The sequence below is a fragment of the Callionymus lyra genome, chromosome 5 (assembly GCF_982586985.1).
Source record: "Callionymus lyra chromosome 5, fCalLyr1.hap1.1, whole genome shotgun sequence".
NCBI classification, from domain to species: Eukaryota; Metazoa; Chordata; class Actinopteri; order Syngnathiformes; family Callionymidae; genus Callionymus; species Callionymus lyra.
This window is the reverse complement of record NC_141822.1, coordinates 2,683,083-2,710,356: the sequence shown is the minus strand read 5'-3', so window position 1 is coordinate 2,710,356 and position 27,274 is coordinate 2,683,083. Positions and strand designations below refer to the sequence as shown.

The window sequence follows — 27,274 nt, the reverse complement described above, 5'->3', positions numbered from 1 at the left end:
ATTTGACCTCACAATACTTGACCTCACAATATTTGACCTCACAATACTTGACCTCACAATATTTGACCTCACAATATTTGACCTCACAATATTTGACCTCACAATACTTGACCTCACAATATTTGACCTCACAATACTTGACCTCACAATATTTGACCTCACAATATTTGACCTCACCTTCTTTGACCTCACAATATTTGACCTCACCTTCTTTGACCTCACAATATTTGACCTCACAATACTTGACCTCACAATATTTGACCTCACAATACTTGACCTCACAATATTTGACCTCACAATATTTGACCTCACAATATTTGACCTCATCTTCTTTGACCTCACAATATTTGACCTCATTTTCTTTGACCTCACCTTCTTTGACCTCACAATATTTGACCTCATCTTCTTTGACCTCATCTTCTTTGACCTCACCTTCTTTGACCTCACAATATTTGACCTCCAATATTTGACCTCACCTTCTTTGACCTCACAATATTTGACCTCACCTTCTTTGACCTCACAATATTTGACCTCATTTTCTTTGACCTCACCTTTGACCTCACAATATTTGACCTCACCTTCTTTGACCTCACAATATTTGACCTCATTTTCTTTGACCTCACAATATTTGACCTCACCTTCTTTGACCTCACAATATTTGACCTCATTTTCTTTGACCTCACAATATTTGACCTCACCTTCTTTGACCTCACAATATTTGACCTCACAATATTTGACCTCACCTTCTTTGACCTCACAATATTTGACCTCACCTTCTTTGACCTCACAATATTTGACCTCCAATATTTGACCTCACCTTCTTTGACCTCACAATATTTGACCTCACCTTCTTTGACCTCACAATATTTGACCTCACCTTCTTTGACCTCACAATATTTGACCTCACCTTCTTTGACCTCACAATATTTGACCTCACAATATTTGACCTCACCTTCTTTGACCTCACAATATTTGACCTCACAATATTTGACCTCACAATATTTGACCTCACAATATTTGACCTCACCTTCTTTGACCTCACAATATTTGACCTCACAAGATCACAAATGAATCACAGTTTAAACGAAAGAGAAAAGAAAATCAGTGACTTTGAGAGGAAAGACTTGCTTTAAACAGGCAGAAACCTGGAGCAGAACCAGACTGAGCGACTGTATCGTCCGATCAAACAAGTTTCAAATAGTGTCAGAGACTAGAGGCTGAACAGTGTAACTGCAACATCAGGAATTATCCTGTGCTTTGTGACCCTGGTCTGCGTTACATAAATACAAATTACTTTCTTACTTTTCACAAAAGAAACTTTTTTAATTGACATTTGTTTACGACAAAAAGTTTCTGGTTTGATATTATTTTCACTTGAAGTGAAAAATAAAATCTCAGTTCAACAAATTTTGTGAAGATCATTAGAATGAAAAGTCGTGACCTTCAAAACAATAATGATGTAAACGTGGAGATAATAACGTCCAAATGTTACTTATTACTTATTTACGTATTAACTTGTTACTTTACTTCCTGCTGCTTAAAAAGTAAAAACTGGACACTTCTGGGTCATGTGATCGTCTGTGCGTCACATGATCGTCTGTGAGTCGCATGATTGGCTGAGAGTTTGATCAGTATCTCTGTGCTCTGTTGGTTTAGTCTGGAGACTCTATTATACCAACATTTATATATGGAATTTAAAAGACTATTCATTGAAAAATATTTTATTTATATTTTATTTATTTTTTATTGATGTAAATTAGAAAATTAAACTCTGTGTAAAAAAACCTTAAAGTCAATTATTAAAAAAACCAATGAAATGGTTTAAAAAAAAAAGAAATCGGTTTGAAACATGAACACAATTCTCTGATAAACGGATCATGTTCTCAGATAATCGTCTCTTGTTAGTATTCGACGAACATCCCAGCGAGGGGGGGGTTTGCATTGAGGGGGGCATCAATGAGCCTGTTGATCCGGCGACGACGGTCCTGACGGTCCTGACGGTCCTGACAGTCCTGACAGTCCTGACGGTCCTGACAGTCCTGACGCTCCTGACGCTCCTGACGCTCCTGACGCTCCTGACGGTCCTGACGCTCCACTAGTCCGATCAGGTGTTCGGTTCTTCAGCAACACAACCATGATCGTCGTTCTCCTGCTGGTCCTCATGTCTCGCGCAGACTCAGGTGAGAATTTGATGTTTGTTTCGCGACATTTACGACTGTTTGTCTTCGACGACTGTTTGTCTCCGACGACTGATTTGTCTCCAGCGACTGTTTGTCTCCGACGACTGTTTGTCTCCGACGACTGTTTGTCTCCAACGACTGTTTGTCTCCGACGACTGTTTGTCTCCGATGACTGTTTGTCTTCAACGACTGTTTGTCTCCGACGACTGTTTGTCTCCAATGACTGTTTGTCTCCGACGACTGTTTGTCTTAAACGACTGTTTGTCTCCGACGACTGCTTGTCTCCAACGACTGTTTGTCTCCGACGACTGTTTGTATCCGACGACTGTTTGTCTTCGACGACTGTTTGTCTTCGACGACTGTTTGTCTCCGACGACTGTTTGTCTCCGACGAATGTTTGTCTTAAACGACTGTTTGTCTTCGACGACTGTTTGTCTCCAACGACTGTTTGACTTCAACGACTGTTTGTCTTCGACGACTGTTTGTCTTCGACGACTGTTTGTCTTCAACGACTGTTTGTCTTCAACGACTGTTTGTCTCTGACGACTGTTTGTCTTCAACGACTGTTAGTCTTCAACGACTGTTTGACTTCAACGACTGTTTGTCTTCAACGACTGTTTGTCTCCGACGACTGTTTGTCTCCGACGACTGTTTGTCTCCGACGACTGTTTGTCTTAAACGACTGTTTGTCTCCGACGACTGTTTGTCTCCGACGACTGTTTGTCTTAAACGACTGTTTGTCTTCGACGACTGCTTGTCTCCAACGACTGTTTGTCTCCGACGACTGTTTGTCTTCGACGACTGTTTGTCTCCAACGACTGTTTGACTTCAACGACTGTTTGTCTTCGACGACTGTTTGTCTTCAATGACTGTTTGACTTCAACGACTGTTTGTCTTCAACGACTGTTTGTCTTCAACGACTGTTTGTCTCTGACGACTGTTTGTCTTCAACGACTGTTTGTCTTCAACGACTGTTTGACTTCAACGACTGTTTGTCTTCAACGACTGTTTGTCTTCGACGACTGTTTGTCTTCAACGACTGTTTGACTTCAACGACTGTTTGTCTTCAACGACTGTTTGACTTCAACGACTGTTTGTCTCCGACGACTGTTTGTCTTCGACGACTGTTTGTCTTCAACGACTGTTTGTCTCTGACGACTGTTTGTCTCCGACGACTGTTTGTCTCACACGACTGTTTGTCTCACACGACTGTTTGTCTCCAGCGACTGTTTGTCTCCGACGACTGTTTGTATCCGACGACTGTTTGTCTCCGACGACTGTTTGTCTTCGACGACTGTTTGTCTCCAACGACTGTTTGACTTCAACGACTGTTTGTCTTCGACGACTGTTTGTCTTCAACGACTGTTTGACTTCAACGACTGTTTGTCTTCAACGACTGTTTGTCTCTGACGACTGTTTGTCTTCAACGACTGTTTGTTTTCAACGACTGTTTGACTTCAACGACTGTTTGTCTTCAACGACTGTTTGTCTTCAACGACTGTTTGTCTCCGACGACTGTTTGTCTCCGACGACTGTTTGTCTCCGACGACTGTTTGTCTTAAACGACTGTTTGTCTCCGACGACTGTTTGTCTTAAACGACTGTTTGTCTTCGACGACTGCTTGTCTCCAACGACTGTTTGTCTCCGACGACTGTTTGTCTTCGACGACTGCTTGTCTCCAACGACTGTTTGTCTCCGACGACTGTTTGTCTTCGACGACTGTTTGTCTCCAACGACTGTTTGACTTCAACGACTGTTTGTCTTCGACGACTGTTTGTCTTCAATGACTGTTTGACTTCAACGACTGTTTGTCTTCAACGACTGTTTGTCTTCAACGACTGTTTGTCTCTGACGACTGTTTGTCTTCAACGACTGTTTGTCTTCAACGACTGTTTGACTTCAACGACTGTTTGTCTTCGACGACTGTTTGTCTTCAACGACTGTTTGACTTCAACGACTGTTTGTCTTCAACGACTGTTTGTCTTCAACGACTGTTTGTCTATGACGACTGTTTGTCTTCAACGACTGTTTGTCTTCAACGACTGTTTGACTTCAACGACTGTTTGTCTTCAACGACTGTTTGTCTTCGACGACTGTTTGTCTTCAACGACTGTTTGTCTTCAATGACTGTTTGTCTTCAACGACTGTTTGTCTCCGACGACTGTTTGTCTCCGACGACTGTTTGTCTCCGACGACTGTTTGTCTTAAACGACTGTTTGTCTCCGACGACTGTTTGTCTTAAACGACTGTTTGTCTTCAACGACTGCTTGTCTCCAACGACTGTTTGTCTCCGACGACTGTTTGTCTCCGACGACTGTTTGTCTCCAACGACTGTTTGACTTCAACGACTGTTTGTCTCCAACGACTGTTTGACTTCAACGACTGTTTGTCTTCGACGACTGTTTGTCTTCAACGACTGTTTGACTTCAACGACTGTTTGTCTTCAACGACTGTTTGTCTTCAACGACTGTTTGTCTCTGACGACTGTTTGTCTTCAACGACTGTTTGTCTTCAACGACTGTTTGACTTCAACGACTGTTTGTCTTCAACGACTGTTTGTCTTCGACGACTGTTTGTCTTCAACGACTGTTTGACTTCAACGACTGTTTGTCTTCAACGACTGTTTGTCTCTGACGACTGTTTGTCTTCAACGACTGTTTGTCTTCAACGACTGTTTGACTTCAATGACTGTTTGACTTCAACGACTGTTTGTCTTCAACTACTGTTTGTCTTCGACGACTGTTTGTCTTCAACGACTGTTTGTCTCCGACGACTGTTTGTCTTAAACAACTGTTTGTCTTAAACGACTGTTTGTCTTCGACGACTGTTTGTCTTCAACGACTGTTTGTCTTCAACGACTGTTTGTCTCCGACGACTGTTTGTCTTAAACGACTGTTTGTCTTAAACGACTGTTTGTCTTCGACGACTGTTTGTCTTCAACGACTGTTTGTCTTCAACAACTGTTTGTCTTCAACGACTGTTTGTCTCCAACGACTGTTTGTCTCCAACGACTGTTTGACTTCGACGACTGTTTGTCTTCGACGACTGTTTGTCTTCGACGACTGTTTGTCTCCGACAACTGTTTGTCTCCGACGACTGTTTGACTTCAACGACTGTTTGTCTTCAACGACTGTTTGTCTTCAACGACTGTTTGTCTTCAACGACTGTTTGTCTTCAACGACTGTTTGTCTCTGACGACTGTTTGTCTCCGACGACCGTTTGTCTTCAACGACTGTTTGACTTCAACGACTGTTTTACTTCAACGACTGTTTGTCTCCGACGACTGTTTGTCTCTGACGACTGTTTGTCTCCGACGACTGTTTGTCTCCGACGACTGTTTGTCTCACACGACTGTTTGTCTCCAGACTTCTGCTACGACGACCCTCAGTGCGGTGAGTTCTCGTTGTGGTCTCCGAACAGTGAGTTCCTCGTGTCGCACCTGATCCTCGCCTGAAGATTCGTTAACGTTCACTAACATGTTTTCTTTCAATAAATGTTGGAAAAATCCTCTTCACGGTTGCAGCAGAAAACCAGACGTTGATGCTGAAGTGAGATCATGTGAATGACCTGTAGGTGGCGCCGTCTGTCAGGAGTGTGTGTTGACAAGAGTGTGTTGAGATCACGATACAACGATGATACTGTAGTAACAACGATGGGTTGAGTTTCTTTGAAGTACTTAAAGTACAAAAACTGTCAAAGTAAAGTAAATACACAGTGAACCACAACTGAACCAATCAGACGTTACGATGAAGACGAATCAAATATTTGTTTGTTTGCCTCTCGAGTCCATCATGACTCTCCACTCACTTTAGACCCAGAAGATCCACGTACTCTAGTGACCTGAGATGTTTGTTTGTGTGTAGTACTTATTAGACACTAATATGTGTTTTATTCGGAGTGAGATGATTCTATGAAACCTCACAGAGTAATACAACAAAACCTCACAAAATCATACTACAAAATGTCACCGAGCAATACTATGAAACCTCACAAAGGAATACTGCGAAACCTCACAAAGTAATACTATGAAGCCTCACAGAGTAATACTAAGAAACCTCACAAAGTAATACTACGAAGCCTCATAGAGTAATACTATGAAACCTCACAAAGTAATACTACGAAACCTCACAAGTAATACTACGAAGCCTCACAGAGTAATACTACGAAAAAACTCAAAAGTAATACTACGAAGCCTCACAGAGTAATACTACGAACCCTCACAAATTAATACTACGAAACCTCACAAAGTAATACTACCAAGCCTCACAGTGTAATACTACGAAACCTCACAAAGTAATACAACGGAACCTCACAGAGTAATACTATAAAGCCTCAGAGTAATAATACGAAACCTCACAAAGTTATACTACGAAACCTCACAAGTAATACTACGAAGCCTCACAGAGTAATACTAAGAAACCTCACAAAGTTATACTACGAAACCTCACAAGTAATACTACGAAGCCTCACAGAGTAATACTACGAAACCTCACAAAGTAATACTACGAAACCTCACAAAGTAATACTGCAAAACCTCACAGAGTAATACTATAAAGCCTCACAGAGTAATACTACGTAACCTTACAAAGTAATACTGCGAAAAATCACAAAGTAATACTACAAAACCTCACAAGTAATACTACGAAGCCTCACAGAGTAATACTACGAAAAACCTCAAAAGTAATACTACGAAGCCTTAAAGAGTAATACTACGAACCCTCACAAATTAATACTACGAAACCTCACAAAGTAATACTACCAAGCCTCACAGTGTAATACTACGAAACCTCACAAAGTAATACAACGGAACCTCACAGAGTAATACTATAAAGCCTCAGAGTAATAATACGAAACCTCACAAAGTTATACTGCTAAACCTCACAGTAATACTACGAAACCTCACAAAGTAATACTACGAAGCCTCACAGAGTAATAGTATAAAGTCTCAAAGAGTAATACTAAGACGCCTCACAGAGTAATACTACGAAACCTCACAAAGTAATACTATAAAGCCCCACAGAGTAATACTATGAAACCTCACAAAGTAATACTACGAAGCCTCACAGAGTAATACTACGAAACCTCACAAAGTAATACTACGAAGCCTCACAAAGTAATACTACGAAAAACCTCAAAAGTAATACTATAAAGCCTCACAGAGTAATACTACGTAACCTTACAAAGTAATACTGCGAAAAATCACAAAGTAATACTACAAAACCTCACAGAGCAATACTATAAAGCCTCACAGAGTAATACTATGAAACCTCACAAAGTAATACTACGAAACCTCACAGAGTAATACTACGAAACCTCACAAAGTTATACTACGAAACCTTGCATAGTAATACTCTAAAGCCTCAGAGTAATACTACGAAACCTCACAAAGTAATACTGAGAAACCTCACAAAGTAATACTACGAAACTTCACAAAGTAATACTACGAGACCTCAAAAGTAATACTAGAAAGCCTCACAGAGTAATACTACGAAACCTCCCAAAATAATACTACAAAATCTCACAGAGCAATACAACCAAATCTCCCAAAATAATACTACGAAACCTCACAGAGTAATACTACAAAACCTCACAAATTAATACTACAAAATCTCACAGAGCAATACAACAAAATCTCACAAACTAATACTACAAAACCTCACAAAAAAATACTACAAAATCTTACAGAGCAATACTACGACATCTCACAAAGTAATACTACGAAACCTCACAAAGTAATTCTACGAAACCTCACAGAATAATTCTACGAAACCTCACAAAGTAATGATATAAAGCCTCACAGAGTAATACTACGAAGCTTCACAGAGTAATAATATAAAGCCTTACAGAGTAATACTACGAAACCTCACAAAGTAATACTACGAAACCTCACAGAGTAATACTATGTAGCCTCACAGATTAATACTACATCCAAAGAATACTTAATACTTGATAACAACTGGTGCTTTCCTTCTTAAACCCTAACATGTTGACGTCTAAGAAGGTCGACCCTGTGACCTCCTCAGACTCGTACTCGTGGGGCGACTCGTACCCCTCTTGTCACCCGATACTGGAGAAGCTTCACTCGCCGATCAACCTCGACGTCGGCGCCACGAGCGACGCGTCTCTGGACAGTTTACGTCTGGAAGGATTCGAGGAGACGCCGCCCGGACCCTGGACGCTGCTCAACGACGGACACTCGGGTAAAGGACTCGGGTCTCGGCCCGGTGTGCGACTCACTCTGTTGTGTGTCTCTGTTGTGTGTCACAGTTGTGTTGCGCTTCGGCGGCGGCATGTCGGTGAGCGGCGGCGGCCTCCCGGGCGAGTACCACACCCTGCAGGCGCACTTCCACTGGGGCGGTCCGGCCAGCAACGGGTCAGAACACACGCTGGACGGACGCAGGTTCCCCATGGAGGTACGGTCCGGCCAGTAGGTGGCGCCGCGGCTTCGCTCGGTCACGTGACTCCTCGTCCGCAGATGCACGTCGTCAGCCTGAAGTCCGTCCATCCCAACGTGTCCGTCGCCCTGGACGACCCGACGGGCCTCGCAGTCTTAGCGTTCTTCATCGACGTCAGTGACGCTTCAAGATTTACTCTGTAGGCGTTTAACATTCAGAGCAGAAAATAAATGACAATAAAATAAAAATAATATAAAACAAAATTAGATGAATAATAATATAAAATAATATAAAATTAAATAAATTAAAAAAAAAGAAGAAGATAAATAATATAAAAATTAAATAAATTAGTAATATTTGAATATAATAAAATAAAATAATATAAAAGAAAACAAATATATAAAACAAAATAAGATAAATAATAATATAAAATAAATTATTAATAAATAATATAATAAAATAAGAATAATATAAAATTAAATTAAATACAAATGATATAAAACAAAATAAATGAACAACAACACTCAATTAAATTAAAATAATGTAAAATTATATATATATATATATATATATATATATAGTAAAAATGTTTCCTTTACCTTAATATATTTACTGTTTACTTAATAACAACACTTTTAATAGTTTCCAAGAGACATTTATTGTGTCAGAATATTGATTGATTAGAAGATATTGAACATTTCAAATGTTTAAAATTTGAGAAAAAACGTTCTTAAATTGTATTGATTATTTAATTCAATAATGTCATTCAAAAATATATATTTTTTATTTGAAGTCAACGTCACATGATTGGCTGAAAGTTTGATCAGTATCTCTGTGATCTGTTGGTTTAGTCTGGAGACTCTATTATAACATTTATAAATTGGATTAAAAGACTAAGAATGAAAAAAGTTTGATTTAAAACATTTGTTTTGTATTATTATAATTACAAGATCAAATGTAAATTCAGTTGTTGAAAAAAAGATGTATTTTTTACATTATTTATACAAACTGAGTTAATAATTTAATGAAAAATTTTAGATTTAATTCTGTTCAACGTAAAAAACGAGAAAACAATGTGTTTGTTGTAAACTCCGCCCTCTGCCCTGACTAGCTGGGACAACTCTGAACGACTGTGATACTTTTTATTGGTGTATTTTTTATTTGTAGGTAGTTTACGGAGAAAACGTTCACTTCAGTCGCATCTCAGAGAAACTGTCGTCGGTGGAGTTCAAAGGTCGGAAGAAAGTTTTATTATTGTTTATGTTTTTTCATTGAAAATATTTCTTTCTTATAATTGAAGCGACTGTTTTTATTTTTAATATATGTTTTGATTAAAGTTACTTTTTTGGAAAATTATTTTTATTTAAATTGTTCGACATTTTAAAATAAACTACTTTTATTTATTGATTTTTTTATTTTAAAATATTTTCCTCCATTAATGAAAATGTTGTTTGTATGTTATTTGAATTTATTTTATTATTGAAGATGTTTTTTTATCGCAAATATTTTTTTCTTTCATTTTCAAACAAGCCTTTATTTAGACACACAAATCTACAAACATGCATACACCACATACACACTAGTACACACAACACATGCACACAAACAAATACACTCACACACACATCTATTAAAGACACAAATACACATGCGCACAAACACATACATCTACACTCACACACACAAACATACACTCACACACACATCTAATAAAGACACACAAATACACAACACATGCACACACACATCTACACTCACATACACAAAAATACACTCACACACACAACTATTAAGTACACACACACACAAATACACAACACATGCAGACACAAACATACACCACATGCACACACACACACATCTACACTCACACACACTAAAATACACTCACACACACAACTATTAAGTACACACACACACAAATACACAACACATGCAGACACAAACATACACCACATGCACACACACACAAAAAAACACACTCACACACATCTATTAAAGACACACACACAAATACACAACACATGCACACACAAACATACACCACATAGACACACACACACAAAAAAAATACACTCACACACATTAAAGACACACACACACACAAATACACAACACATGCACTTTTTTTTGGTTTTACTGAAGCAACGTTTTTTAAATAAGAACTTTTCTTAAATGAAATTTACATTTTAGTTTGAACTTTGAACTTTTCTGTCAATCAAACATTCTTTGATTGACTTTGATTGGTCGATAGTGACTCGTGTGACTCGTGTGTTTCCAGGTCAAGTGACTCACGTCGAGTCGTTTCCGCTTCTGAATCTTCTTCCTAAAGTCAACATGAGCCAGTACTACAGGTATTACGGTAGCCTGACCACGCCCCCCTGCTCTCAGGCCGTGGTCTGGACCGTGTACGAGGTCCCGGTCCAGATCTCCTGGACTCAGGTAGGCAGCGGGTCCGCGACTCCGCCCGTGACTCACGGCTCTCCCCCGCAGATGAGTCGCTTCACGAGCCGGATCTTCTCGAGCCACCAAGACTCGCCGCAGCTTCTTCTGCGCAACAACTTCCGCTTCCTTCATCCCTCGAGCCGCGGCCGCGTGTCCGCGTCACGTGACGCCAGAGTCCTGGTCCCTGCGGGGGGTCCGAGGGCCGCTCTGACCCGGGGCTTCCTCCCGCTGGTGCTCGCAGCAGCAGAGATGACCAGAAGATGAAGATGATGATGATGATGAAGATGAAGATGATGATGAAGATGAAGATGATGATGATGATGAAGATGAAGATGATGATGATGATGAAGATGAAGATGATGAGGATGAAGATGAAGATGAGGATGATGATGATGAAGATGAAGATGAAGATGATGATGATGATGAAGATGATGAAGATGAAGATGATGATGATGATGATGAAGTTGATGATGATGATGAAGATGATGATGATGATGAAGATGATGATGAAGATGATGAGGATGATGAGGATGATGATGATGATGATGATGAAGATGATGAAGATGATGATGAAGATGATCTTTGAACTTGAAATAAATCAATGTTTAAATCTTTGAGTCTTTTTTGATCAAAGAAATTAAAACTAATGTTTTTTTATCTGAACTTTGTTTTATTTATATTTAATTTGGTTTGATTCACTTGTTTGTTTACAAACACAATAAAACACACACATTAACACACACAATAACACATTAACACACACAATAACCCCTGAGTTATTTATCATAACCTCAGGTTCTACGAGTTGGTGCGAAGCCCTCTAACGGCTTCGCTTTTGGTTTACCCCGAGGCACCGCCTCGTCTCTGAGAAAGCTTAATGAACTCGCCACCCAGCAGGGGGCAGTCCACTTCCTATAAAGGCGGGAAACACCCGCCGCACTTCCTCCAACTGAAAACTCAGTGAGAAGGGCGGCCGCTGGGCGACGAGGTTAGAGGGCTTCGCACCAATTCGTAGAACCTGAGGTTATGATAGATAACTCAGGGGTTCTACTTCATATTGGTGCTCTGCCCTCTAACGGCTTCGCTATTGGTTTAAACCCAAGGCAAAGCCTGACAGGATAAATGTACCCCCAGCCGGACGCTTCTGAAGCAGCATCGCTAGGGCCCCGCCAGCCCAGGATCCAAGTCTACTGGAGCCATGGGCCTCGAGGGGGGCACAGCAGCGCTCAAAACCGTATGGGCTACTGATCCCGCCGTCACGTCGAGGAGATGAAGTAAGAAGCCAAAGAAGCAGCTGAGCAGATGTCCTCTGCTGCCACACCCAGTGAAAAAAACACTGAGGCTGCCACACCCCGGGTGGAATGTGCCCTCAGTCCGCTAGGAGCAGATCCACCCGCTGCTTGGTAGGCCCGGATAATGGCCGATCTCACCCAATGAGAAACCTCTGGGAGGAGATCGCCTCACCCCGTCGGCATCTACTGTGGCAGATGAATAGGGCATCAGCGCGCCTAAACACAGCCACCCGCAGCAAGACACCGAAGACTCCTCGACGCCAAGAAAAGACACTCAGGGCTAGTGGAGAGAGCACAAGCTCACTCGCTCTCTTCGCGGTTGTTAGTGTCAGAAGGAGCGATACCTTGAAGACAAGATATCCAGTGGGACTTGGTCAAGAGGCTAAGGTCGGGCCTGTGAGAGAGTCCAGTACAAACTGGCCCTGCAGGAGGTCGAAGCCTGCAGGCATCCTGTAAGAAAAACGCGCCACCAGAGGGTGGGCGCGAGCCGAAGCACCCTCAACCCGACATGCCTCGTTGCTATGGCTGATGTGAACACTCTCAGTGTCGCCAAAGTCCGTCCGCTATCCAGCAAAAGTTGCAGGAAAGACAGGACAGCAGAGACGAAACAGGAGCTGGGGTCCAAGGACCTGTCTGCACACCAGCGGGAGAAAATCCCCCACCTCAAGGCATAAGCCTTCGTGTCGACGGGGCCCAGGCGTTCTCCAGCGTGTGTCCGGCCCCCACCCGACAGTCTGTCCGCTACTGCGTTCATCTCGCCCAGTACATGCTGAGCTCTGAGAGAAAGCAAGTGACGGTCTGCCCACAGCCAAATCTTCTTTGCCACACTCAGAAGGGCTGGGGATCTGGCTCCACCTTGGCGATTTATGTACGCCACGGCGGTGGAGCTGTCGGATAGCACTAGGACGTTGAACAGTGACAGTTGGGGAGAGAGGTGAAGCAGGACGTTGTAAATTGCCCTAAATTGCCCAGAGAAGCGTCCATAAACACCTGAGTGTAAAGGACGCAACCCAATGGAACTCTCCGTCTGAGGTTGGCTAGAGAGTCCCAAAACTGGATGTCCTGCAAAACCCGAGCGGGAAGGCGCACCCTGTTCCGACTTGAGGTCTAGCTTGAAACGACCAAACCATCTCTGAAGCTCCCTCATATGCAGCAAGCACAGCCGAACTACCGTGTGAGCTGCTGCCATGAGCCCCAGGAGGGACATAACAGTGCCTGCTGTCGTCACATGACGCCGAGCTTCCAGCAACTGTGTTGTCAGTCGGAGAATGGGCTGGATAAGCACGTCCAGGAGGCGCGCGTATCCCTCCTCCATGTTCAACAGTACCCCCAGGTAAACTAACTGTTGAACTGGAGTCAGAGCGCTCTTGCTGAGGTTTACAGTGAACCCCAGGGTGGCAATATGGCTCAACATCTTCTGTGTGTGAGTGTAACTTTCTGCCTCTGACCGGGCAAGGATCAACCAGTCATCCAGATAGGTCAAGATCCTCACCCCACTCACTCTTAATGGCTCCAGTGCCGCCTCCACACACTTGGTGAAGGTCCTGGGTGCCAGAGCGTAGCCGAACGGGAAAAGAGTGTATTGAAACACATGATTCTCGAGGGCAAAAAGCAAGTACTTTCGATGTGAAAGTACGCGTCGGTCAGGTCGATAAATGTCATCCAATCTCCTGGACTAACACCTGTGAGCAGTTTCTTGACCAATGCGAAAACGGGCGGGTAGCTATGAATTTGTTCAAATAGCTGAGGTCCCGTATGGGTCTCCAACCCCCGGTCTTCTTTTCCACAAGGAAGTACCAGGAGTAAAACCCTGTCATCATCTCTGCTGCAGGAAGCAGCTCTACTGCAGCAGAGTAGACACCTTGTTTCTTAGACAGGATCATTTTTCCTGCTCCGCCACGCGTGTCCAGAGAATCCCTGAAAAACGCGGGGGTTGACGGGCAAATTGGAGCGCATAGCCCCGCCTGATTACTTCCCTCTGAGATCTGGAATGAAGTAATACCAGGCGACTCCAAGCCGAATAATGTTCTGTCAGAACCGCAGCCCTGACGAACTTTGGGTTGTCCTCCGGTCCGCCCCCGCGAACGTCCAAGAGCGGGCAGTAGACGAAAGGGCATCACACAAGCCGCTTCTCCATCTCTTGAATCAACAGAGCATGTACTCGAGCTGGATTCACTAGAACCCCCACTCTCATACATAAATCCGGCTCTGTGGGAGAAACGCGCAAGTGCGCGTGAGAAACCTCAGATGCGTGTCGTGCGTGTTCCCTTTCCCACCCGGAAGTCTTCCCTGCTCCCCGAGCTCTTCTTAGTGTCGCTGAAGCCGGCACCGCGGACCTCTGCTCGCCTGGAATAAAACACATGTGGTTGAGTCTGGACAAAGGGGTTTAACACCTCCTTCGAACTGTGTTCTGAGAGGAAACTCTCGCCGTCTATGAACGGCGGAGCATGTTAGCTTAGCATTAGCGGCGAAAGTTTATAATGAAGCCTGTGAATACGTCACACTCACAGGCGGAAACACATGCACACTAACATCTCTCTCAGGTGAACCCGTCGAGTGCGCTGCAAGAGGGCCATGTGGCCTGCAAGAGATACTTACCTGGATCACTCTCGCATACCTCATGGCCAAATCCATGCAGCGAGCCAGTCGTCCTCCTCGTCGCGGTCTGTTCATGATCGATGGACGACTCAGCTCGACCCATCAGGGCCCAACACGTTGGAACGTGAGCTTGTCGAGTGCAGCGCACAGGACTGCCATGTTGTTTGTTTTCCTTAAACAACATGGCATTAACCTGTCTTGATCATAATCATGATCTCTGAGGCGGCGTTGGTCGACAAGCCTTGAACGCTTCCCGTCACTGTCAAAAACCGTGGGAAGCGCTCGGCTTCAGGGAGTCTTCGTGCACACATGGTTCACTTCAATATTCATTCGCCATCATTACATTCCACTGTCAGGAGCTTTCTGCTGAGTTGTAAAGGAGGAAGTGCGGCGGGTGCTTCCCGCCTTTATAGGAAGGTACTGCCCCCTGCTGGGTGGCGAGTTCATTAAGCTTTCTCAGAGACGAGGCGGTGCCTCGGGGTAAACCAATAGCGAAGCCGTTAGAGGGCGGAGCACCAATATGAAGTAGAACACACACACGCATTAATACACACACACAATAACACACACACATTAACACACACACACACATTAATACACAATAACACACACACACACATTAATACACACACATTAATACACAATAACACACACACACACATTAACACACACACACACACATTAAAACACACACACGATACACACACACACATTAACACACACAATAATACACACGCACACAATAACACACACAAATACACAGGCACACAATAACACACTCACACACACAATAATACACACCGTTAACACACACAAAATAACAAACAAACCTACACAAATATACAGACACACACTCACACATGCCTTTATATAGACACACAAATCTACCAACACACACCACATGCACACACAAGTACACACACCACATGCACACACACAAACATACACCACATGCACACACAAACACATCTAGTGACACACACACACACACACATCTATTAAAGACACACAAATACACAACACATCTACACACACAAACACATCTAGTGACACATACACAGTTGTGTTGATGGACAAAATCGCTTTATTTCCAGTTGATACACTGTCATGTAATAAATATGTGGAGCAAACGTCTCCTGCACCTTTTGTTTGTGTTTCATCTTCACGGCAAAACAACTTTCATAGAATTTACAACAGAACTTAAAAAACCACGGCAGCTTGACACAAGCCGAGTAAACCTGCTACACACTTCCCGACGCGACGCCGGGAAACAAAAATAGATCTTTTTATATCTGCAGAATATTCACAGTCGACTATTTACAAACAGAACGACAACAAAAACAAGACGTTTCCACAAGAAACAATCTTTCGAAGCCACTTCCTGTACAAAGACTCGTTAAATAAACCTCGACACGTTAAAAAAAGATTTAAAAGTCTGCTGTACAAGTTTACAATATTCACATCAGTGACTAATACTTCCGAGGCGCGCGGTGATGACATCACACACACGCGGGGGGGGGGGAGGCAGCATTTGTTTACACCTTTTTTTCAAAGTATTTTTTTTTAATTTTGGCACTTTTTTTTAAATGCGAGCGACGCACGCACTTCCACACCGCGGCCTGCAGGGGGCGGCACACGGTGTGACGTCACTCTGGAACACTGAAGCTCGTTCTGTTGCATAAACGACTGTAGCAGCGAAACGACGATGAGGATCGTGGACGACCTTGAAATGTTTCGCGTGAAGCACCGGCCGCGACCCCGCCGCGACCCCGCCGCGACCCCGCCGCGACCCCTCAGTTGAGCGTCCCGCGGCAGTTCTCGGCGCCGCACAGACACGGGATCTTCTCGTCCTCGATGGGGAACTTGTAGTCGTAGGTGATCTCCTCGTTGACGTTGATGGCCTGACGCGAGTAGATCACGATCTTCTTCTGCGACTCCACCGTGATCACCTTCGCGTAACAGTTGGGCTGCGACAGGAAACCAGGGATTTGAACCAGCAGCTCTACTGACCTCACAACGTTTAAACTTTGCTTTAAACTTTACTAATTCAAAATAGAATTAGAGTTTCATGTTTTAATTACAATCATTAAAACATATTTTCTAAATCCCAATATTAAAATTTGTACTTTTAAATTCAGCATATAATTGTTGGTATAATAATGTATAATAGAGTCTCCAGACTAAACCAACAGATCACAGAGATACTGATCAAACTCTCAGCCAATCATGAGACACTATTATATCAACTATGTTACGTTGAAAAAAAAAAAGGTACAAATAATATACAATATAATAATATATAATAAAATAATTATATTTTTTGAATGATTGGAATTAAAATATCGAACAATTTGTAAAAATATTTTTAAATATTGAATTAAATTATTGGAAAAAATAAACATTTCAATCAATTGAACAAAAAGTTTCAACATTTATATAAAAAAGTAATAATAATCGATAGAATAGAATAAAATAATAATAATTATAATAGATATAATAGAATAAAATAAATAATAATAATAATAATAAAAGATAGAACAGAATAAAATAATAATAATAATAAATAATAATAACAATAGAATAAAACAACAATAATAATAATAATATATAGAATAGAATAAAATAATAATAACAATATAATAGAATAAAACAATAATAATAATAATATATAGAATAAAATAATAATAACAATAGAATAGAATAATAATAATAATCGATAGAACAGAATAAAATAATAATAATAGTATATAGAATAAAATAAAAATAATAATAATAATAATAACAACAATATAATAAAATAATAATAACAATAGAATAGAATAAAACAATAATAATAATAATAGTATATAGAATAAAATAAAAATAATAATAACAACAATAGAATGATAATAATATATAGAATAAAATAATAATAACAATAGAATATAATAATAATAATAATAATCGATAGAACAGAATAAAATAATAATAATAATATATAGAATAAAATAATAATAATAATAACAATAGAATGATAATAATATATAGAATAGAATAAAATAATAATAATAATAATAATAAAGAATAATAACAATAGAATAAAATAATAATAATAACAATCAAACTAATAACCCGATCTCTCTCACTCACGTTACAACTGTGGTTGATGAATCGGGCGAAGTTTCCGCACTTGGTGGCGTCGATGATGGTGTCGTGGTCGACGCGGAACATGTAGCTGCTGCCGATTCCTTCCTCCTCGTAACGCTTCTCACGCATGTCGGCGATCACCTGCAACAACCACATCTGACCTTACTCACAACTCCCATGATGCCCTTCATCACACGGATCCGTGCACCGATTGGTCGATACGATACTGTATTTAAAGTGATCGACAACTGTGATGGGTTGGCTGGGCAGCAAAGCATCATGGGAGATGAGCTGCGCTTGAGTTTACAAGTTCAAATAGATGTTCATTCAAACAAGAGAAATCATGAATGTTCACCAAGTTTTAAAATAACATCGTGTTTCATTAAAACTCTGATCCTACGAAGAGGTCACTGAAGGTCAAAGAAAGGACGTCCAGGTGTGACCCGTGTGTTCCTCACCTGGCGGATGTTCTGACCCACGTACTCGATGACCATGTCGTCGGCGGCGATGGGCTCCAGAGCGAACAGACCCCAGTCGTGGATGTGAGACTTGCAGAAGCGGATCCTCTTCTTCCGGAACTAAAGGAGGAGAAGAAGTTCATCCGTCGTTCAACTCGTTCGACCGTCGCTCAGGAGCGAGAGAGTTTGATTGACACGTGACAGGTAAACGATTGATTGACACGTGACAGTTAAACGATTGATTGACACGTGACAGTTAACACGTGACAGTTAAACGATTGATTGACACGTGACAGGTAAACGATTGATTGACACGTGACAGGTAAACGATTGATTGACACGTGACAGGTAAACGATTGATTGACACGTGACAGTTAAACGATTGATTGACACGTGACAGGTAAACGATTGATTGACACGTGACAGGTAAACGATTGATTGACACGTGACAGGTAAACGATTGATTGACACGTGACAGGTAAACGATTGATTGACACGTGTCAGGTAAACGATTGATTGACACGTGACAGGTAAACGATTGACAGAACTCGACGTACATCAATCAGAGTCGTCAGGATAAGAATCAATGTTTCAAATCGTTCTCATTAAAATGTTGTTTATGAAGCGATTCATGATTTGAAGTCGAATTGAATAGTTATTTATTGAAAGAATGATTCTTTTTTTAAATTAATATAGAAATGATTTAATTCAATTTTCTTCCACACGTGAGGAAAAGGTTTAATTTCTTTGTCGAATCATTTAATTAATCACGTCGTGAAATCTTCGTTTAGTTTCTTTATTGAACGTTCAGCCAATCAGTAGCTCTTTGCTCTGTTGCTCTCGTCTGGCGTCACTATTATAGCAACATTTATACTATACAAGTAAACAAATTTAAATAATACTGAATTCAGAAAGTATATTTTTAAACTATAGGAATTTTAAACTCTTTTTACAAAAGGTACAAATAATATAATAATATACAATAAAATAATGTTTTTTGAATGATTGGAATTAAAATGTGTAAAATATTTAGAAATAACAAATCAAATTATTTGTAAAAATGAGGCTTAAAAAAAGAACATAATAAAAAAATTCAACGTTTGAATCAAAAAGTAATAATAATAGATACAAAATAATAATAATAATAATAATAGATGGAATAGAATAAAATAATAAATAATAATAGCAATAGATAAAATATAATAATAATAAAAATACTTTCAGCCAATCAGTAGCTCGGTGCTCTGTTGCTCTCGTCTGGCGTCACTATTATAGCAACATTTATACTATACAAGTAAACAAATTTAAATAATACTGAATTCAGAAAGTGTATTTTTAAACTATAGGAATTTTAAACTTTTTTTTAAATTACATTTTTTAGATTTAGACATTATTGAATTAAATTCTTAATCTAAAAAAAGTGTTGATTATCAATTCAATCTTGTGATCTGCACTACACTCGGTCACCACTAGGTGTCTCTGGCGCGTCACCTTCAGCTGGTTGAACTTCAACAGGTCACTGTCGCAGGCGAACGACGACAGCAGGCGGCGCTGTTCCGACCGCCGCTCCGACCCGGCTCGAGAGGAGACCTGGACCTGAGCGGGGATGCTCATACCCTGCGGGGAGGAGAGGTGTCGGGGTCAGCGGGGTCACGGCGGGGTCACGGGGTCGCGGGGTCTCACCTGAGTGTCGAGGGGCGGCTCCTCCAGCAGCAGCCTGGTGCTCTGCAGGTACTTGATCTTGTCCTTCTTGTCGATCTTGTAGTAGCCTTCGCTCCGGGCGCAGCCGGTCATGTGATCCCGCATCCCGTCGTCGCGGCGCTTCTTCTTCACCAGGGGCGTGTTGGTGGGTGCGGGGGGGTCAAGGTCAACTCACACCACGACCTCTGACACGTCTAGACATGAACCTCTCTCTAATAACAGTTGGATTGAAAATAAATAACAGTATTTTATCTTCAATAATAATAAAGTTATTAGCAAATGAAGCCGTTAGTCTCTTATGATCTCACTCCCTCTCAGGGAACTCATCACCGCAGCTGCACAAACTGTGTTTATCAGCGACAATATTGAACTTTACATTTACAACATTTTTGAATAATAGATGCAAGAAATGTTGTTTTTTAAAAACAAATATGGAATCGACTAATTCCATATTTCATTGAAAATTAAAGATTTTTTAAAACAAAGTTTAATTTTCTAATATTTTTTAATTGGAAGCTTTTTAAACTTTACTGATGGTCATGTGATCGACTGAAAGTTGTCACTTTTAAACAAAATTTTATTGAATTTAATATACAAATAAGAAAATACTGAATTTAGAAAATGTTTTTTTTTAATTATTGGAAATTGAAAATCAAAGTTACGTGTTTTTTGAAAAAGTTAATTTGTTTTCATTCAATTGTTTAGAAAACTAACTAATAAATGATTGAAAAACTAACATGTTAAATATTAAATTCATTGTGACGTCACTGACCAACATAAAGAAACCTGGAGTCACATGACAGGAAGCTTTGAGACAAGTGCTGTGTCTCAAATCGCATACTACTCTTAGTATGCTAGAAGTTAGTATGCATCAGTTTAGTGTACGTACTAACTAGTAACTAATTCTCCACAGATAGTATGTCTCAAATCAAACACTGTCGCTACACACTAACCGGAGATCACATGACAGCTTCTTCTTTGGAAAAATTTTGTAAAAAGAAATAAAGAAAAAATATGAGAATCGAAATATTCACAAGATATTTAATCAGCAGCGAAGACGTGTTTATCCTCCTACTGATGCTGAAAATACACCTGTAAGTATATGAATATATATATATATATATATATATATATATATATATATGACGTAACTTCCGTTAAGATGGCGGCTGTTTAGTGTGTTTAGTGTGTTTAGTGTCCATCGAACCATACTTTGTTTTGTGGGCGTGTTAGTACGCCATGCACACTAAATTGGCGTACTAAGAATTGAGACGCACTAACGCACTAAAAATACTAACTTTTAGTACACTAGTATGCGATTTGAGACACAGCAATGCTATCTGTGGAGAATGAGTTACTAGTTAGTATACTAGAAGTTAGTATCATCAGGATAGTGTACGTAATAAGAGAAGTATGTGATTTGAGACATACCATCTGTGGAGGATTAGTTACTAGTTAGTACGTACACTATCCTGATGATACTAACTTCTAGTATACTAAGAGAAGTGTGATTTGAGACATACTATCTGTGGAGGATTAGTTACTAGTTAGTATGTACACTATGCATACTAACTTCTAGTATACTAAGAGAAGTGTGATTTGAGACATACTATCTGTGGAGGATTAGTTACTAGTTAGTACGTACACTATCCTGATGATACTAACTTCTAGTGTACTAAGAGAAGTGTGATTTGAGACATACTATCCGTGGAGGATTAGTTACTAGTTAGTACGTACACTATGCATACTAACTTCTAGTATACTAAGAGAAGTGTGATTTGTGACATACTACCTGTGGAGGATTAGTTACTAGTTAGTACGTACACTATGCATACTAACTTCTAGTATACTAAGAGAAGTATGTGATTTGAGACATACTACCTGTGGAGGATTAGTTACTAGTTAGTACGTACACTATGCATACTAACTTCTAGTATACTAAGAGAAGTGTGATTTGAGACATACCATCCGTGGAGGATTAGTTACTAGTTAGTACGTACACTATGCATACTAACTTCTAGTATAAGTAAAGGAACCTCGAGTCGCGTGACGCGTGAGGTCACATGACGCGTCAGCGACAGGAAGCTGTCATCAGCCTGAAGGATATGAGGATGGTTGACCCACAGCGTGTCGTTGAGCCAGTCGTAGCCGTTGTCCTGCTGCAGCAGCTTGTCGTAGGTGGTCTGCAGCAGCCGCATGTCCTCCTCGTCGATGCCGTCGTTCCAGATGTCGTACAGGATGGTCATCTCCTGGAAGTCGCTGCGGGCGGCGAAGCAGGAGCGCGGCGGCGTGGTGACGGGCGACAGGCTGTCCAGCAGCAGCTCCTCCCAGCTGCGCCGCGTCCTGCGCGCCGGCTTGACCGGCGCCTCGTCCTCGTAGGACAGGAAGCCGTCCTCGGCGGGCAGGACCGTCTCCTCCTTGACCGAGCGCTCCGGAGACTTACCGGAGGTTCTCTGGAGGGCGGCGCCGGAGCGCGCGGCGTCACCCGAGGGTTCCGCCTTCACGTCGGGGACGAGTGGCGGCTTTTTGCCGTCGGCTCGTCCCGCCTTCTTCTTGGAAGACACGCTGTCCAGCGCCTCAGAGACACCGGGGTCTCTGGTCCTGGGCTCGGGCGGCAGGATCTGGGCGGCGCCGGCCGGCGGCTCCTTGAACACGGGTCTTTCGTCCAGACTCTCCAGAGACACTTTCCTATTAAGGGCTGCGGGATCAGGGAAGACAGGCGTGAAAGTCAAGTCTCTACCCGGAGTCCGGGGGAGTCCGGCACTAAGCACCGGGGACTGGGCGGGGTACGAGAAGGGACTACCAGGGATGTGGGGGGAGCTGAGTAAGAGGCTGCTGCTGCCCGACAGCGGCGCATCTCCGCCGGGTGTGACCGGCACTGTGTCCGTGCTCTGGGACTTGCCCAGACTCCGGGCTCGCTCCAGCAGGTCCCTGCCGGGCGTGCGGGGGAGGTCATCCTCCGTGGGGAGCCGGGCCCGCTGCAGGGTGTCGGGGAGAGGACCGGGGGGAGGCTGCAGGAGCGTCGGGTGGGTCGGGAGCGGCAGGTGCAGCAGCGAGGAGGTCTTGGGGACGGGCGTTCTCGGGTCTAAGTGGGACGGCGCTAATCGACCGGGAGTGACGGGAACGTCTCCCGGCTCCGCTTTACCTTTGGTCCTGGTGTCCGGGTCACTGTCCGTCAGCACACCTGTGGGGGTCGGAGGTCGGAGGCCGCTGATCTGGGGCTCCGTCTTCACGACTGGAACGACGAGAGAGTCCTCGTCCTTGACTGGAGAGACAACATGTGAGGTCACTTCCTGTCCGATTAAAGTGTCAAACACGTCTTCGCTGCTAATACCAGCTTAAATATCTCGCGAATATTTCGATTCTCATATTTTTTCTTTATTTATTTTTCCAAACTTGCAAAACGTGCTGCCAGCAGGTGGCGATAGCGTTCAAACAGCTGGTTGAAACCATCGTTAAATAGTAGTAGAAGAAGAAGCTGTCGCGTCATTTCCTGTTACTGTGTAAGGTAAGGTAAGGTAAAACTTTATTGATAGCAGCAGAGTTTGATTAGAGACATACTATCTGTGGAGGATTAGTTACTAGTTAGTACGTACACTATGCATACTAACTTCTAGTACACTAAGAGAAGTGTGTTTGAGACACAACACGGTGGCAGGAACTCTCACCTGGGAGGTCTCTGGGCGACGGCGGCTTCAGGTCGTCCACTCGCTGCTCCTCAGGACTGGGAGGTCTACGCTTGACCTTCCGACTGGTCTTCTCCTCCGTGACGATCAGGTCCACTGGGGGACTCGGCGGTTTGGACTCGACCGCCGCCTCCTCGTCGTCTTCGTCGGAAGAAGACGAGGACGAGGACGAGGACGTGGACGACTTGGCGACCTTGTCTCCTCCGCTCTCCACGTCGGCGTCCTCGTCGTCCTCGTCGTCCGAGCTGGCCTCGTACTCCGAGGAGCTAGAGCTCTCCGACGAGGAGTCCGAGCTGGAGGAGGAGGAACTTCTGGCCTCGTCGGACGAGTCGGAGGAGTCGCTGTCGCTCGACGACTCTGGCTCGTCCTCGCCGTCGCTCTGGAGAGCGGCGCCATTGTCAGGTTTGAACCAGCAGCTCCTGACACGAGCACTCACCTTGCTGGACGCCGGGCGCTCCAGCGCCTTCTCCTCGTCCCGGTCGCACGACGACGACTCCTCCTTCTCCGAAGTGTCCGCCTCCTCCTCGCCGCCGCTGTCCAGCTCCGGCGGCCGCGAGTGTCGCCGCTTGGCCAGAGCGCCGTCGCCGTCCAGCTTGGACTCGTCGATGGGAAGTTCCACTGGATCTCGATCCCGATCTACAGAGACGTTCCTTCTTTCAAAATACTTTTGACATTTTTGACAGTTTCATTTTCCACTTGTTCAATTTAGCAATGTTTGTTTTTAACTTCCTCTCAACAATCCTCTCAGTCACGGTGACCTATAGTGCTTTGCCGCCCAGCACACTAATCACAGCTCCCATAATGCTTTGCCGCCCAGCACACTAATCACAGCTCCCATAATGCTTTGCCGCCCAGCAGACTAATCACAGCTACCTTAATGCTTTGCCGCCCAGCACACTAATCAGAGCTCCCATAATGCTTTGCCGCCCAGCAGACTAGGTTAGGTAGAACTTTATCGATCCCTCAGGATCAATGAATAAATAGATTAATCACAGCTCCCATAATGCTTTGCCGCCCAGCACACTAATCACAGCTCCCATAAGGCTTTGCCGCTCAGCACACTAATCACAGCTCCCATAATGCTTTGCCGCCCAGCACACTAATCACAGCTCCCATAATGCTTTGCCGCCCAGCACACTAATCACAGCTCCCATAATGCTTTGCCGCCCAGCAGACTAATCACAGCTACCTTAATGCTTTGCCGCCCAGCACACTAATCAGAGCTCCCATAATGCTTTGCCGCCCAGCAGACTAGGTTAGGTAGAACTTTATCGATCCCTCAGGATCAATGAATAAATAGAATAATCACACTGCCCATAATGCTTTGCTGCCCAGCAGTATAATCACACTGCCCATAATGCTTTGCCACCCAGCACACTAATCACAGCTCCCATAATGCTTTGCCGCCCAGCACACTAATCACAGCTCCCATAATGCTTTGCCGCCCAGCAGACTAATCACAGCTCCCATAATGCTTTGCCGCCCAGCACACTAATCACAGCTCCCATAATGCTTTGCCGCCCAGCACACTAATCACAGCTCCCATAAGGCTTTGCCGCTCAGCACACTAATCACAGCTCCCATAAAGCTTTGCCGCCCAGCACACTAATCACAGCTCCCATAATGCTTTGCTGCCCAGCACACTAATCCCAGCTCCCATAATGCTTTGCCGCCCAGCAGACTAATCACAGCTCCCATAATGCTTTGCCGCCCAGCACACTAATCACAGCTCCCATAATGCTTTGCCGCCCAGCACACTAATCACAGCTCCCATAATGCTTTGCCGCCCAGCACACTAATCACAGCTCCCATAATGCTTTGCCGCCCAGCACACTAATCACAGCTCCCATAAGGCTTTGCCGCTCAGCACAGCTCCCATAAGGCTTTGCCGCCCAGCAAACAAATGTTTTTCAAGCGTGGTCACATCAGTACCTTCATCCTCCAGCTCATCGTCCACCGGTGTGGAGGGTCTGGCTCGTTTGCTCTCCCCTGTGGCTGCAGCCTCGGGCGGACCCTTCCTCTTCACCTGCACAGGTGTATGTGTCATTAGAGGAACAACACAATCAAGATGCTTGAGAACACAGGGATTCTAACCTTGAAGGACGGCAACCGAATGGCTCCTCGCAACCCGATCCCCAGACCCATCCCTTCGTAGCCCAGACTCTCGCCCTTGTTCCAGTTCTCCAGCAGACTGGAGCTCATGGTCTCCTTGGGTTTGGGTCTCTCTTCCTCCTTCATCTCAGAACCTTTGACTGGCGTGAGCGTCACCTGAGTAGGATTGAGATTCTCATCATTAAACTCTTACAAAACTTTCATGCAAGTGTAGCCGATAGTCTTTTGCCGTTTTTTCTTAAAGGACATTTTCCATGCTGCAGAAAGTATTTCAAAAATGAATAATAATAATAATAGTAATATTAGCTCTGGTGTTGTGATAGTGTAGCAACACGTATATATGTGTAGTATTGTCCAGTACTTGACTCTGGTGTTATGATTGTGTAGTAACAAGTATATATGTGTAGTATTGTGGAGTACTTGACTCTGGTGTTATGATTGTGTAGTAACAAGTATATATGTGTAGTATTGTGGAGTACTTGACTCTGGTGTTGTAGTATTTACAGACCACATGACTCTTGACGAAGTCGTAACTGATTTCATTTGTTTTCAAACCAAAATATGTCCAAACATCAGCTTTAAAATCTGCTGAACTCACTGTATCCTCTCGTCCTCAGTCATTGCCGGGATCTTGCTGAATTTAATTATTGCTTTAGCTGTGGAGGACGTAACGACCGCTGCCATCTAGTGGCTGGAGTTTAATTACAACACAAAAATCTAATAATGCTGTTGATAATTGTACATTTAAAAACACGATAAAGTGCTGATGAATATGGATTTACAGTACCACAATAAAAAAACATTACAATGTTTAAATATATTTTCAACACCTCTGGTTGTGAACACTAGAAACCATCATTTTGTACTTTAAGATTCTGATGGGAAAGACTTGCCTTGGCAGAGTTTTCCTTCTTCTCCCACCACTCGTCGAAGGCCCTGAAGGCGACCACCTCCACCATCTTCCTGTTCAGGTCCCTCTTCATGATGGCCTTCAGTTCCTGGACGATGACCTGCAGGACCCCGTCCACCGTGGCCTTGTGCGGGTCTTCCTTCTTGTTGTCATACCCGGGCGGGGGAACCGTGGGGTTGTACTCGGGCACGCTCTGCTGCTGCCACTGTTGCTCCGGCACCCCCGTCCCCACCGTGGCCCCCATGGACATGTGCGAGTAGGGCCCGGCGTAGGGTCCCGAGGCCGTGCTGTCCATGAAGTGCTGGTAGGGGTACGGCCCGCGGGTCTGAGCCATGCGACTCAGCATCTGCTGCTGCATCTGGAAGGACATG

The 27,274-nt window shown here is 43.1% G+C and overlaps 2 protein-coding genes across 2 annotated transcripts in view; one reads left to right on the top strand and one right to left on the bottom strand.

The window, feature by feature from the left end:
• The first annotated feature begins 1,990 nt into the window (after window positions 1-1,990).
• On the top strand, window positions 1,991-11,539 carry car15 (carbonic anhydrase 15). The gene is made up of 8 exons (XM_087790479.1): window positions 1,991-2,180; window positions 5,546-5,572; window positions 8,204-8,380; window positions 8,448-8,593; window positions 8,656-8,748; window positions 9,743-9,809; window positions 10,857-11,017; window positions 11,069-11,539. The coding sequence occupies exons 1-8, from the start codon at window positions 2,135-2,137 to the stop codon at window positions 11,282-11,284; spliced, it is 933 nt and encodes a 310-aa protein (XP_087646605.1). The 5' UTR covers window positions 1,991-2,134; the 3' UTR covers window positions 11,285-11,539.
• A 4,445-nt stretch (window positions 11,540-15,984) lies between these two features.
• The window catches only part of setd1ba (SET domain containing 1B, histone lysine methyltransferase a), a 24,278-nt gene continuing 12,988 nt past the window's right edge, over window positions 15,985-27,274 (bottom strand). The window contains exons 8-18 of the mRNA XM_087790468.1: window positions 26,887-27,274; window positions 25,976-26,149; window positions 25,814-25,907; window positions 24,318-24,517; window positions 23,864-24,260; window positions 22,304-23,460; window positions 20,178-20,345; window positions 19,986-20,111; window positions 18,495-18,614; window positions 18,040-18,177; window positions 15,985-16,877 (exon numbers count right to left, since the gene is read on the bottom strand). Of these exons, the coding sequence (XP_087646594.1) occupies window positions 16,704-16,877; window positions 18,040-18,177; window positions 18,495-18,614; window positions 19,986-20,111; window positions 20,178-20,345; window positions 22,304-23,460; window positions 23,864-24,260; window positions 24,318-24,517; window positions 25,814-25,907; window positions 25,976-26,149; window positions 26,887-27,274 (3,136 nt within the window). The 3' untranslated portion in view covers window positions 15,985-16,703. The remainder of the gene's footprint in view (window positions 16,878-18,039; window positions 18,178-18,494; window positions 18,615-19,985; window positions 20,112-20,177; window positions 20,346-22,303; window positions 23,461-23,863; window positions 24,261-24,317; window positions 24,518-25,813; window positions 25,908-25,975; window positions 26,150-26,886) is intronic.